Raw genomic sequence first — 14,789 nt, 5'->3', positions numbered from 1 at the left:
AGGTAGATGCTTAAAAAAAAAAAAAAATCTATGAATCCTAACTCACTTTACAAAAAAATTAGTTTGCCAGGCAAATTTATAATGTTTCAATTAAAATTTTAAAAACAAGTTTCTAAAAAAAAGAACAAATTCTACCTCTTTCAAATAGTGTCAAGAAAATTACAAAGAAATACCTCCCAAATTACTTAGTCAAGTTCTGTTAGAGAATATATTCTCTAACAGAAAAATAAACAAACCATGTTACAAACTTACAACATGCCTGATAAATCACAAATATAATGGAGAAAAAGATTTACTTAAGTTAGTTAGCTAAGTGCCTCAAATCCCTAACTACACTGCTGCCAAGTATAATTAAACAATACCGAACAGTAGCATGCCCATTGAAATTGCAGTTTTCCTAAATTTTGACATAACACACTTATATCTCCTTTGTGGGATATTCTGTTAGCTGATAATATTGTCACAGCCTATATTGTATTATATAACCTTATTAAGAAAAAAAAAACTTGTATGAAACAAAATAATGGAAATGAGCACAACAATGCATTACTTTGGGAGTAATTTAAGAAAGAAAATATCCTGAATATATATTCAAAGATCTAGACAGGAATGAATTTAAAGTAACCATTACTGTTTTGAAGAATTTACAGCACCCAGACTCTTCTAATCTTAATGAATCTTGATGTCAGTATCTTGGCCTTTCTATAACCTATTTTCAAATATAGTTAATATTTAAACATTCAAATTAGACCTCTTCAAATGATTTGCCAAGTAAGCATTAATTAGCACGGATTTAGTTTTTACATGATATATTATTTTTTCCTTGCCTCTATGTCATTAAAGTGCCCACAATAGTCTTCATGTTACCCAAGTAAACTGAATAAAATATATATACTTGTTCTCAATTGACTATGTGCTTTAGAGAACTTACAAGTAATTACTCGAGTCATAAATACAAATGTTTCATTGATTTCCCCTGATTATACATAAAAAGTTTACTATTACTTGAAATACCATTTGTAGGTGCCAAATAGACCTACATTATATATACAAGGCATCCTATCAAATCACTGGCTGATGTCTGGGTAAACAAATGTGGAATTAGATTTAAATTTGAATCTTCTAGAAGTATGCCCTTAGGGGTCTAACTGAAGGATAAAAAGAGCAAAGTTGAACATAACTAGTTAGAACCAGATAGAAGAGAGAATGGAATGACAAAAGAATATAAAGTACACAAGAATGAGTCTAATCAAAACTGTATAAAACTTAAAGTAGGAAAATTTAAAAACACTCCTAAAGAGCACAAAAGTAGACATAAATCAATAGAAAGAAATGATGTTTAGGTAGAAAAACTCAAGACCATAAAGATAATTCTATATTAATTTATAAAATAAAATTTTAAAAATTAAAAAAGAAAAAATAGTAAAATTTAGAAAATTAATGTGACCTAAATAAAAATACCAACAAATTTTTTTCTCTAGAACTAAACAACCTCATTCTCAAGTTCATATAGAAAAATAATTACTAGGGAAACTGTAAAAAAACTAAAAAGAATGATGAGGTGACACTAACTCATGAATATAGCCAGTATATAACCATCAGTGGGTTACAAGTGGATTTAAAAAAAGGTTGGGACAACTAAATAGCTATCTAGAAAAGATCAGAGGATCCACATCTCCTATAGTTCAGTGAGGAAAATAGAATAAAAATTTAAATACAAAAAATTGAACCAGGGAGTACAAGATAAAAATATGGGGAAATTCCTTAAAATCTTAAAGTGGGAAAGGCCTTTCTAAATGATGTAAAAATGTAGAAGCGATACAAAAAAAAAAAAAAAAAAAAAAAATCAAAACAAAACACCAAGGTCAAAAGATGAAAGACATTTTAGGAAAAATATATTTGTAAGTTATCACAGACAAGGGTTGCATTCCTTAGTGTAAGATGGATTCCTGTAAACAATAAATGATTAACAACCCAATAGAAAAATGGGCAGATAAACTATAAATAAGGAGAATTCATGGGAAAACTTCAAATTGGTGTGTAAACATATAGAAAGCAATTCAACCTTTTAATAAGAGAAATGCAAATTAAAACTCAATGAGATAATATTCTTCACCTCTCATCAGACTGGTAAAAATACAAGTCTGACAACACACTGCTGACTATGGGGAAACAGATAACCTAGTACGCTGCAACCTTATGTCCCTTAGCTAGTGGAAGAGTAAGATGGCACTCGGTGAAAAAAACCCAAGGTGCAGAACAGTGGATATGCATAAAAAGCACTTGAAGAGTATTGAAAAAATGCCCTTTACCTGGCAAATTTGAATAATAGGAAGTGGGGAACCAGAAGAGGGGCTGGGTCCAGGCTTTCTTATTGTATACCTTTTATATCATTTTGATTTCTAAACCAGGTACTACCCATTTCAAATGGACATACACATATTTTGGAAGGACTGAAGTTTTAATTCTAAGTGTGGCACTATGATATCAGTAAAAAGGAATTGGTTGGGAATTGAAGGTACCAAATCTTCTACTCTCCTACCTTGTACAGGTTCAATATGCTATGCAGGCTCCAATTTACTTATTTAGTAAACGGAGGCAATGATTTCATTAAGAGGATACCAGGATTTATATCCTGGTTTTAAAACTCCTCGACAGCCATTAAACCTTGCTTACTTCTCTTCTATATCCTTAAATAAAAGTAATAGTTAATACTGATCTCATAGAGTTGTGGAAAGGATTAAATACACATAAAGAAGACAGAACTATGTGCAGTACACAGTAATTGCTCTAGAAATGTTATAAACTGTATCATCCTTTCTAGCTCTGCAATTCTATGGTTCTCCATCTAGCACATTAAAAAGCAGAACCAATGCTCCAAATTTAAAATAGATGGCAGAATAAAGTCTGAACTAAAAAAATAAAAAATAGTATAATATTAATTGCTGGGATAATTTTTTTTTTACCTCAGTGAAATTATAGGCAGTCCTTGCTGTGCTGCGTTAACAGAAACCCACAGATATCGAGAACATGCAAAGTGAGGTCCATGTAATAATGTTCTTTTGTGTAGATTATATAGTTCTGATGTTCATCAAACCATGGTATATACAATAGAGAAAAAAGGGAGCTAATTAAATGTCCAAAAATAAGGACATGGTTAACTAACCTATGTATATCAATTTGGTAAAATATTATACAATCAAAATGATGTTGATTTAGTCTTTAATAATATGACAAATACCTATAAGAAAAAATGGAGAATATAAAACAGAATAATGTATGATCACTGCTATATAAATAAACAGTATAGGAAAAAATGACTAAAATTTTACCAGTAGTTATCTTTGGGTAGCAGAATGAGGTACGTTATTCTCTTTCCACTTTCTACTTCTCTACATTTTTCAAAATGAAAATAAAAATAAACTATTAATGTGTAAAAAATGCTATTTGTCCAGTGTACCATCATAAAATGTTAAAGATCAATCCAACAAAATCCTATTCAAGCTGCTTTATTCCTTCAAAATAAAATCAGAAAATGAGCATTAAAAGCTATCAAAACATTCTATGTCATTGCTCTCTAATCATCTGATGGATTCTTTACAAGATAAACACCTAGAACAGATAAAAGAATCGCCACTTTCTGACTAATACTCTTCATTTCGTCAGTGTTTACATATTTGTATGTTTGTTGATAGGTTTAAGTCAAGAAAAAGTACGTATCTCTTCCTAGGCTCCCATAGTGTAGGAACTACTGAAAATACCTGGAAAAACAAATGGATGCTGAAATTATAATTTCAGAGCATCCTGAGGGTTTAGTTACTAGAAATCATGTAAGTTACATGACGGAAAAGAACCATAAACAATATAGTTCAAGCTGAATCATCTTAAACATAAGCTATTATGCTTCGCCTATTATATTTAAATGAAAATATCTTATTTCTATGTTATGAATTTCAAGTTTAGTATTTTTCTGTTCTTTATTGAAAATATGAAAAGCCAACATTGTAAACTTATAGTGTTAAAGTATTAAAATGACATTCTATAGTACTATGGTAAGATTCATTTTCTAGTGGTGGCCTCTGGGGATAGAGAATTAATAGGAAAGGGGCATGATGGAAATTTCTGGGACTAGGAATATGTTATATACCTTGTTTTGGGTGTTTTGAGATATATTCAACCACCAAAAAATCATCAGATTGAAAGCTTAAGGTCTGCATTTTACTGTGTATAAATTATACCTACAAAAAAACACCCTCTTAAATGACTGATATGTATACTTATAAAATACTTTACCTAATATCAAAAATTCTGCAGGCCAAGTATTTCTGTGCGTGAGTTATTAACATGTGTTAAATCATGCTCATATACAAAGATATAATTCCTAACAGAACCTTAGTTATTACTACCCACACCATGACTGAACACATGCTCAAACACGGACATTAAGGCACACTCTTTTTTTTTTTTTGCCAAACACTCCACAAAACAAAACAAATCAAAACCGACAAATCACACTCTCCCCCCAACCACCCTCTATCAAAACTAATCCCTGATGAGAGTTGTAGTATATGGGTTATAGCCAGAATAACCCATAGTATTATTACATTTAAAATCTTTCAAGTTACAAAATTATACTTACTATTGTCTATTTTCAATAATCTAACCAATACAGAAATGATCATATTCTTTCATATATTGATTAACTAAAGGCAAAATTCTTAATCTTAAATTTTACTACCTTTGAAATGGTTTCAGGGGAAATAAAGAAGCAAGCTTGGGTGAAAAAACACAGAAAAGCCAAAACCAAGAATTCCTGAAAGTGTAAGCATCCCTGGAGGAAGCACAGTATAGCTTCAGACTGTCATTCCCACAGTTCTTAGAAAAACCACAACAATATCCCAAGGAGAAAAATGGGAGAGCCATTTATGATAGAAATAACTTGCTGGCACATAAGAGTGTGAGTAGAATATAACTTGAAACAAGCAGTTAAAAAACCAGTCAGCAAACCCAAGACAAAGAAAAGCTTTGCTATAAGAGGAAAAGGCCTAAGTTGACACAAGTGATACATACCCGTCTGTCGATCTTATCACCCTGCAAATTATACATTAAACATTATTCATAAATATTACTGCTTTAGAAAAATTTAAATCTAGAAAAATCCCTCAAGTACAGTCTGTACAAACCCAAGCCAACAATTTGAAAAAGGGCAGTTTTAATTTTTTATTACATAACAATGCATGCATATTTTAGAGGAGAAAGAATACTTTTACAGCACTGTGATTCCTAAGAGTGGGAAGACACAACTATCCTGAGGATTTCTCGTTACGTATTAATTGTAATTACAATGTTAGAGCAAAGGTTTTAGTGATGGTGGTTAGGCAGTTCATTACTGGTTGGCTTAAGAAAAGCCGTTTTCAATGGACAGCAACATAAAAATGCTGAGTATTAAATAAGTAAAAATGAATAATTTTGGATAATTTTTTAAAAACATAAATGATAAATCAAAGATAAAATAAACTTTCAGCTGAAGTAAACCAATTTTAAACAACAAAGGAAGTTCTCAACTCCCTTTTCATTTATAGTTAACTTTTAAGCTTTCATTTATCACTTTCTATGAATGGCACTGATATGTTCTTAAAGCTAACAATAAAACAATTACATAAATGCAGCAAAACTAAAAATTAAGAAAGATATGGCACATTATCATGGGAGGCGGGGTCAGACAATTCCAGTAGATAGAGCAATTATGATTCATCCACATTTTACTCCCCCAAGTGACTCTGAATGTTGATGCCTTTATGCTGTTTCTAAAGTATGAACTGGAACTGTCCAACAGCAAGGCTGGCATGTGTGGGCAATCTCTAATAGTAAGTGATATTCCTAAATGCCTTACCATCCATACTTCAAGACTACTTTTCTTATCAGTAGTCTAAAGAAATGTAAACATTTTTATTTATGATTTTCTCTATCTTACTAGGTAAATTATATGCCTTGGGATTTTGAGAATTTGAGAGCTCACCAACATCAAGAGGTGTACATTTTAACTACATGAGCATTGAACTGGTATTCTATCTTTGTTTTCTGAAAGGAAGATTAATTGCTTTGGGAAGAGAAAGAGGGAGGTACATAGCCATGAACCATTTTATTCTATTCCCTCTCTTAAACTGACCTGAATTAAGCTACTGAGCAGAGAGAGATAAAATGACATGCAAGAACACTGTGGATGGTTTAAAAAGAAAACAAAAACAATAAACATTGTTCTGCATAGAATATGTGTTTCCATCAGGATGCAGACCTTACAAACTATTTGGCAAAACTATTCTTGTTAAGAATATTTATGGCTTTTCTCCACAAAACTGTTTCCGGTTACAATACTAATAAGCAGGTAAATCCCTGCCTCTTTTCTTTCTCACCTGCATCTACGAAGAGCACCCTTAAATTCTTATATCACTAGCATCAAAATGTATAGCCAAACCTCTTCCCCCGCTTAGAGAAGTTTCACTGGCTATTTTACCTGTGAAAGGATGTTGGTGCACTGTTGCAGCAAAGAAACTGGAGGGTTGCCGATACTTGTAGCAAGCTGAACCCTGAGCAACTGTTCTTTCTGGGTGGAATTTTCTTGCAAAGCATGGGCGAGGGCCACAGCAGCACACCAGTTTGAAAGTGAATCAGTAGAAAACAAACCTCCGCATAATAATTGACCAGCTGAGACTGAATTACCTGTTGCTACAAAAAGGGCAGGCAGATGAAAATGACAGAAAAATTTATTATGTTGTTTTTCACACACGGAAAAATAGTGTAAAATACTAATCTAAAAATTTGTTCATTATCAGTATTAAGTAACATTTTTGAAAGTCTGCTTTTCAAAATAAAAATGAAAGATGACAAAAAAGACCTTGGAAGAAAAATGTCAGAACAAAGAAATATCAGAACACTTTAGGCATCAAATTGATAGTGGTAATATTTCAAAAATTTTTTACCTTAATTGAACACTACATTTCTAAAGCAAATTCAAGGAAATGCTATATTTTAAATGTTCTACCACTATACCCAGGGTCTTTTTATCATTTATGATATAGTTTACCACTAAGAGCTGCAAAGGCAATTATTTGCTTTTTAAAACAGGAATTAGAACAAAGTTATTTACCATCAATGGTGGAAGGCAGAAGCGTTGACACAATTTCTCCTTGTCCTTTTTGGTTTTTATATAAGAAACACTGGAAACAATAGAGAACAGCACAACGCAATACAAACGGCTGTCTTTCATTAACCATGGACATGAGGAGTACTACAATTGCCGGTCTGTTGCATTTAAAAAGAAAAGAACAGAAAGAAATATTGCAATTCAAGTGCAAAAATCAATACCTAGTCATTCTTGTTGACTGCAAAACCATAACCAGAACACCAGAAAGTTAAGTAATACATATACACCAAAGACCACTAACTCTTTTAAAATATCAACATATTTATCTTGTTAAGTAATTTCTAGTTTCAAAACACACAACTGCTTAAAAGAATAAGATATAAATATGATTTATGATATATGTACAATATATATAAATATATGACATACTAAAAACCCACAGTAAGTTTTTACTTCCTCAGCAGAGTGTCAGTATTTCCCTTTTCCTACCTTGGTGGGTTTGAAGGTGCATTTACAGAAGCAAAGTAGTCTTGGTTTACTTGGCAGCCTCGAATAACTTCTGATACAGTGTTAATGGTCTATTAAAGAGGAAAAATAATTTAGAGAAAGTAAGTCGAGGAAGGAAACTTGTTTTCAAAATAAGAAACTGTTAATCTCTGCTTTTTGCTTTGGGATGCCAAAATTCAGCACCAATAAAATCAGTGAGAGCATATAATCTTGTGATACTTTCTTGAGATAACGTTTTAAAAAATTAAATGTAGGCCTCAATTAAAAATAACACTTTACCACACACATTTAAAATCTCAAAAAACTAAAATTCATAATATCCTCTAAGAGATAGAGTCTATTTCTACAAAACAAGAAAAGAATGCTTTAAAATAAAAATACCTCCAAGAAAATAGAATAAAAACCAAACTAGGTCCAGAAAGCCCAACAACCTATTAATAGAGTTGCAAAAACAGAAGGGAGAAGAGGAAATTATCAAGAAATACAAAGAACATCCTGAGAACTGAAGGGTATATGTCTCTGCTTGAAAGGGCCCAGTGAGTACCCTTCGAAATAACTGGAGGGAAAAAAAGGTCTGCATTATAGCACATCATCAGTAAACATCAGTAAATTTCAGAAAACCAGAAATAAAAATTCTACAAGTTTTAGAGAGAAAAAGCAGGTTATATAAAAAAGATTAAGTTTCAAAATGGCTCCAGACTTCAGCAACACTGGAATAGTGCTCTGAAAGTTGAGTGTTAAGTCATTTCCAATTCTGAATTCTATACCTAGCCAAACTTTGAATTAACTCTGAAGGCAGAGAAATAACATAAAAGAGCTAAAAGCTCTTGCCATTTGCCTCTTTTCAGGAAGTTAAGTAAAATAAGGTAATGAAATGAGGGGGAGGGAAAAAGACAAGAATCCATAACTAAGGAATCCAAGTCAAAAGAGGGGTAAAGAAATCCTAGGAGGAATGGTGAATGAAATTTCAGGACAAGAGCTATGCGGCAGCAGTAAAGAATAACCACCCCACTTTGGAGCAAGATGATGGAAGGTTTCCAGAAAAAGGAATGGGGTGGGGAGCAATGTATTAAGCATATCAGAGTATTAATATGCATGGAAATACATGAAATCAATAATTAAAAAAACATTATTATAAAACACAGACAAGGGAAAAGGATATTGGAAAAAAAGATCTAGGACTCTGGCTTACCTAGGAACAGCATTAATATAGGCAGAAAACTATGAACACTGATTATTGATTTAAATATAAATTACTGGGTTGACAGGAGGAAATGGGAGGACTATACTGGGGGAAGTGGGATTAATGTAGGGGGGAGTGGGGCTGAAGACAGATGTTTTTGTTATAAAACTTTGATTATCGGTGCTTTTGATGTGCATGTGTTAATTTGAGAAATATAAAAAGTTGAACACAATAAAATCGATGAGAAATCTTTCAGGTTTTAACATTATTTATGTATTAAACTCGAGGAATGAGTCCACCTTTTAGACTGATAATATCATCATTATGCAAATTATATTTTAGTAGGATCAATAAGGAATTTAACATATAAAAACAGTTAACTATTACTGTTTTTCCTTTAGCTGTTATCTAATTCTTTCTAATAATTCCTAGGATTTCAACTTCCGCCAAGCAGTCTCTGCCTTTGTCCAATTTACCTCAGTCAGGATATCAGCAGGAACTCCAGTAGCCATCAGGATAGTGCAAAGCTGCTGCAATAAGCCACACTGGAACATGGCTTTCTGGCAGCTACTGGTAGCACCAGGAGGGTTGGTGGGAGATACCAGGACACGAACAAGCTGCAGAAGAAAGAAAAAACAAAATCTGTCTTTTAAAGATCTAAGACTTTCAACAAATCTTGAGGCAAATTTGATCTATAGAAACAAAAAATTAGGTGAAGGATTCCCTCGCCTGCTCAGCCACATCTGGGTGTGCTTTCCTTTATGCTGTCATGACCGCAGCTCTGTTACAGTGCTATGTGGCGCTCTTTGCTTACGTTTGTCTCTTTCATGTGATTGTGAGCTCCCAGAGAATTCATTCTTGTATCCCAAACAACAAGCACAGTGTTGGGAACACGGTTCATATTTAACAAATGAATTAATGAATAAGTAACAAGGTGGTATTTTATTTAAGTAAGATTTCTTATTGAAGTAAGGCTGAACAACATAGAGCAGGTTGGAGAAAAGAATGGGCAGAGGTATGATAAATTCCTCCTAAACTGCAAATATTTAAAGAGACGGTAAAACTAACAACTGGAGACATGGTAGAAGATGCATGCATAAGCAAGGGGTTGGCCTTATTGCTTATTAATGCTAACTAAGTCCCTAATTCTAATCCTGTGATTATTCTGAACTTGAACATGAAATTTCAGTTACATGAAAAATGTCATCCCAAACAAGTATCCATAACCATTAGAGCTTCAAAATGATTATATGTATATTGCATTTTAAAACTAGAGTTATATGTACATGTGTGTATAAAATCATATATCAAGATCAAATGGGATATTTATGATAATATTTTATTAATAGGGTTGATTAATAAATTGATGTTGCTAGAGAGAGGCTTTAGGACTACACATTGACTTCTGTCCTTGGACCTTGCTAGTTAGATTTCCATGGATTTTGTTGTTGTTGTTTTTAACTTTATTTTTATTGTTACACTATTACAGATGTCCTCATTTCCTTTCCTTTGCCCACCTCCACCCAGCCCCAGCACCCCTTCCCTCTGACTACCACCACATTGTTGCCTGTGTCTATGGGCTACACATATATATTCTTTGGCTCATCCCTTCACCTTCTTAGATCAGCTATCCCTACTTTAAAAAAAAGTTTTTTAAAGTAAATTCTAAACTTCCAGTCAAGGTGGAGGTGTAGGTAAACATGGCTTGCCTCTGCGCACAATCACAGCAAAAATTACAACTAAGCTACAAAACAACTATCACCCAGAATCATCAGAAAATCAATCAAGCTGTATAGAAGTCCAACAACCAAGGAATTAAAGAAGTCACATTCATCCAGATGGGTAGGAGGAGGGGCAAGATGTGGAGACACATGGAGACATGGAGCCCACATATGCTGGATATAAATCAGGAGGGATACCTCTGGAGCAGGGGATCCCAGCCCCACACCAGACCACCTAGCCCAGGGTTCCAGTGCCAGGAAGATATGTCCCCATAACTTCTGGCTGTAAAATTTAGTGGGGGTTGGGGTGGTAGAGGAAACTGTGGGATTCTCAGGCACCTCCTCTCAAAGGGCCCACAAAGGACTTAGGACTTACACAGACTCACTCCCTCTGGATAGGGTAAGGAGCCTCTGGGACAACTTCAAACCCCACATTTGAATCATAGGGGTGCCCAACAAAGAGAAAGAGCAAGAAACTGAAACCTATTTGAAAAAATAATGAAAAGAAAACTTCTTTAATTTGGTGAAGGAAACAGACATACAAGTCCAGGAAGCAGAGTCCCAAAAAAGATGGACACAAAGAGGACCACACCAAGACATGTCATAATTAAAATGCCAAAGGTTAAGATAAAGAGAGAATCTTAAAAGCAGCAAGAGAAAAGCAGAGTTGCCCACAAAAGAGCTCCTGTAAGACTGTCAGCTGATTTCTCAAAACAAACCTTGCAGGCAAGAAGTATTCAAAGTGATGAAAAACAAGGGCCTACAACCTACATTACTCTACCCAGCAAAGCTATCATTTAGAATGGAAGAACAGATAAAGTGCTTCCTAGACCAGGTAAAGCTAAAAGAGTTCATTATCACTGAGTCATCATTAAATGAAATGTTAAGGAGATTTATTTAAGAAAAAGAAGATCAAAACCATGAACATTAAAAGGGCAATAAATTTACAACTATCAACAAATGAATCTAAAAAAGAAACTAAGCAAACAAGCAGGACAGGAACAGAATCATAGATATGGAGATCATCTGGAGGGTTATCAGTTTGGAGGGGAAAGAGGGAAAATAAGGGAAAAGGTACAGGGATTATGAAGTACAAATTGGTAGGTACAGAACAGAGAGGGGGATGTTAAGAACAGTATAGGAAATGGAGTAGCCAAGGAGCTTATATGAATGGTCCACGGATGTGAACTAAACGGGAGGACTGCCAGAAGAAATGGGGGTATCAGGTGGAGGGGGACAAAGGGGAAAAAATTGGGACAACTGTAATAGCATAACCAATAAAATGTATTTTAAAATAATAAAGTTAATAAAAGCTATATGTCATTTCTCCCACAAATATTCCTCTATGTATCTCTAACTGACATGGATCTTAAAAAACATAGTCACCAAGCCATTATTATACCTAACAAAATCAACAATAATTTCTCAATATGGTCTAATAAAAGTCAGATATCTTTATTGATGAAAAGTAGGAAGAATGGTTGAAAAAAGATGGAGTACTTACTATAAGGCTAAAAAAGCAGATTTTGACTCACTGTATGGATTAAGTTTTTAATAATTAGAACTACCCAACAAAAGCAAATGATTCTCTCATAAGATAATGAGCTTTCTGAGAGTCACTGGCAGTATCTATCCAAAAACTGGCATAGCAGGGATTCCTGAAGTGACAGGAGGCAGTACCAGACATTAAATTATCATTCCAAAAATAAATTAGAATGTTTTAGGAATAAACTTTTAGAACTGATTCTTCCCCCAAATTTAATCTGTGAAATATGAATGAAATATTCTCAAGCAGGTCAATTTCAACTTTTAATCATGAATTCAATCATGATTATAACTGCAATAATGAATAATTCTAGTTAGGTTATATATATCCAAATAGGATTGTTTATCATCATTTATGGTGCATTTTCATTTGCTGCATAATAAAGAACTTGAAATACAAGCAACGTTGAACATAGCAATAAAGAAAGAGCAATCTAATAGATTGAAAAGCAGAAGATAACCTGTGGCCTGTGAAGTTGTAAATGCATTAACTACTCAATCTTTGTGGTGGAGAGTATATTAAGGTGAATTAAACTCAGTTTCTTTATTTTGAAGTTATGTTCTTCAGGATTAGGATCTAGTTAGTTTATTCACTTCTTAAAAGTAAAGGATGCTTAACAAACTTACTATATAACTAGGATACTGTATTTTTCTGTTTACATACAATATTCTAAGTCTGTTTTGGTTAAAATAGTACTTTATTTTTTAAAGTGACACTGTCTTCAAAAAATTATTCTTTACATAGTATCCTAAACTATAAAATATGAATAGGCTCCTCAAGCAGCTTAAATTTTCACTGTTTGGTAAGACATACGTAAGTTTTTGCACATCACCAGATCCCTTAACTCTCTCTAATCACATTTTAAAAATTACCTTTCTGGAGAAATTTCCTTTATCAAGAAAGTGGTGTTGAGCAAAGATTATCCAGTTTATGACTTGGGATGTTATTTCTAAAACGAAAAACTAATAAAGTCTTAAAACATGTAATACTGACATGTGAAAACAGAAATGATGAAGATGGGAGTATAAATAGAAGGAAAGATTCTGTCCATGTTCTCCGGTAAAATATTTTCCTAATAGTGCTTAGGCAGATTCTAAACAGGGTAACTATATAATTTATTATTCAAATTGGGATACTTGATGCGAAAGAGGGACACTATGAGTACATACAAAATATAAATACTGTCCTGGCAACCTGGGGCATATGGTGACTCTAATTATCAATCAAACCTAGGTAGGCAACTCTAAGGCATGCAACAATATTCAGACTTTAATTACTAGAGCAATTAACAATCTAATTTTGTAAAACACATCTTCAGAGATGCAGGCAAAATTAAGAGACATTTGAAAACTTGTAAAAATCACTATAATCAGTAAATTAGGAAGCTGGCCTAAACATAAGTGTTTCTCGAGTAGGGGAATTCAATAAAGGAATAAATATGTAAAATGCTTCAAACAACTTGACAATTTCTGATGCAGATATAATTTGGAACCCTACTGTCCTCACTTTACTATCTATAATCATAAAGCTTAAATAAAATAACAGGTAACTTATCAATTTAACTTGTATTGGACTTAAAACTCAGACTATCAGACTTTGGGGGCACGGACATTATCATTCATTTCCTAGAATTTAATGCCTGGCTCTCAGTAAATGTTTACTGAGTGAATTTATTTGTTAAACTTAATATTCTGAATACTGAAATTTATATCAGACCTTCATTGAAGAAAGCACAATTTAAAAATTCAAATCAACACTGTACCTGACTATTCTCTGTTGTAAAACTCACCAAGAAACTATATATATAGATTTGCTTTAAAATAATCCTGCAGGGCAAGAGAGGGAAATAGAAAAATGAAACAAAATTGCCAGATGTAGTAATTATTGAAGCTGAGTAATGGGGGGTGGGGGTGTGTGCGTGTGAAGGATCTTTAGGTATAAGGGGGGGGTGTGGGTGGGTGGGTGGTGGGGGGGTGTGTGTGTGTGTGTAAAGGATCTTTAGGTATAAATGCAAATCTCCGTATTAAAAGGAAATTTTTTACAAAAGCCCACCTGAAATCTACTAAACACCCTGGATTTATCATCAAACACAAGCATTTATTTTCTTGAAAAGATCGCTGTCAAAATTCCTACCGCATTTATGTCTAAGTCCAGTATACCTGTAGCATTAGGTGCAGATTTGTTACTTTCTGTGCAGACCAGCCAGAATTTTCATCTCCAACTTCAAACCAAGGTTTCATACGTTGAATATATGAGCCTTCTTTAAAAAAATTTTGATTGGAATTGTTGTTTTTTAACAAGTTTTGGAGCAAAATCAGACAATCTTCCACTACTATACCTGAGGAAAGAATGTAAAATGGAAGTGTTATGGCTAATAAAATCAGGAGGAAAATTCAATCCCTAAACATTAAAAAAAAAAAAAAAGATAACTCTCCATCCTCAACATCTTTTCAGTATGGCAAGGCAGAGAGCTTGTTCTGACTCCTGCGGCCACAACCTGCGTGCTCTTTCAGGTCCTCCAATAATCTCCTGACTTCTATGTTCAACTGTGCCCATGAGTTACCTCAGTAATTCATAATTTTTCTTCAAATCACAGGTGAAACATAACTTCTTCAGGACTAATTACCTAGACCCAATGACTAGGTTAGTCAGCATTTCTAGCTATATGCTTTCACAGTAGCCTGCTCC

At 33.5% G+C, this 14,789-nt stretch overlaps 1 protein-coding gene across 2 annotated transcripts in view; it reads right to left on the bottom strand.

Annotated features, from left to right (window-relative positions):
- The window catches only part of USO1 (USO1 vesicle transport factor), a 69,874-nt gene that overhangs the window by 11,309 nt on the left and 43,776 nt on the right, over positions 1-14,789 (bottom strand). The window contains exons 9-14 of one of the 2 annotated variants that reach the window (XM_054591692.1): positions 14,261-14,439; positions 9,311-9,451; positions 7,634-7,722; positions 7,148-7,302; positions 6,515-6,726; positions 5,071-5,091 (exon numbers count right to left, since the gene is read on the bottom strand). In XM_054591692.1, the coding sequence (XP_054447667.1) occupies positions 5,071-5,091; positions 6,515-6,726; positions 7,148-7,302; positions 7,634-7,722; positions 9,311-9,451; positions 14,261-14,439 (797 nt within the window). The remainder of the gene's footprint in view (positions 1-5,070; positions 5,092-6,514; positions 6,727-7,147; positions 7,303-7,633; positions 7,723-9,310; positions 9,452-14,260; positions 14,440-14,789) is intronic. The other variant, XM_054591701.1, reaches the window with a different exon arrangement.

The sequence above is a fragment of the Pteronotus mesoamericanus genome, unplaced genomic scaffold (assembly GCF_021234165.1).
Source record: "Pteronotus mesoamericanus isolate MK-2021 breed Mesoamerican mustached bat unplaced genomic scaffold, CSHL_Meso_final contig_130, whole genome shotgun sequence".
NCBI classification, from domain to species: Eukaryota; Metazoa; Chordata; class Mammalia; order Chiroptera; family Mormoopidae; genus Pteronotus; species Pteronotus mesoamericanus.
This window is presented reverse-complemented; position numbering and strand designations above follow the sequence as displayed.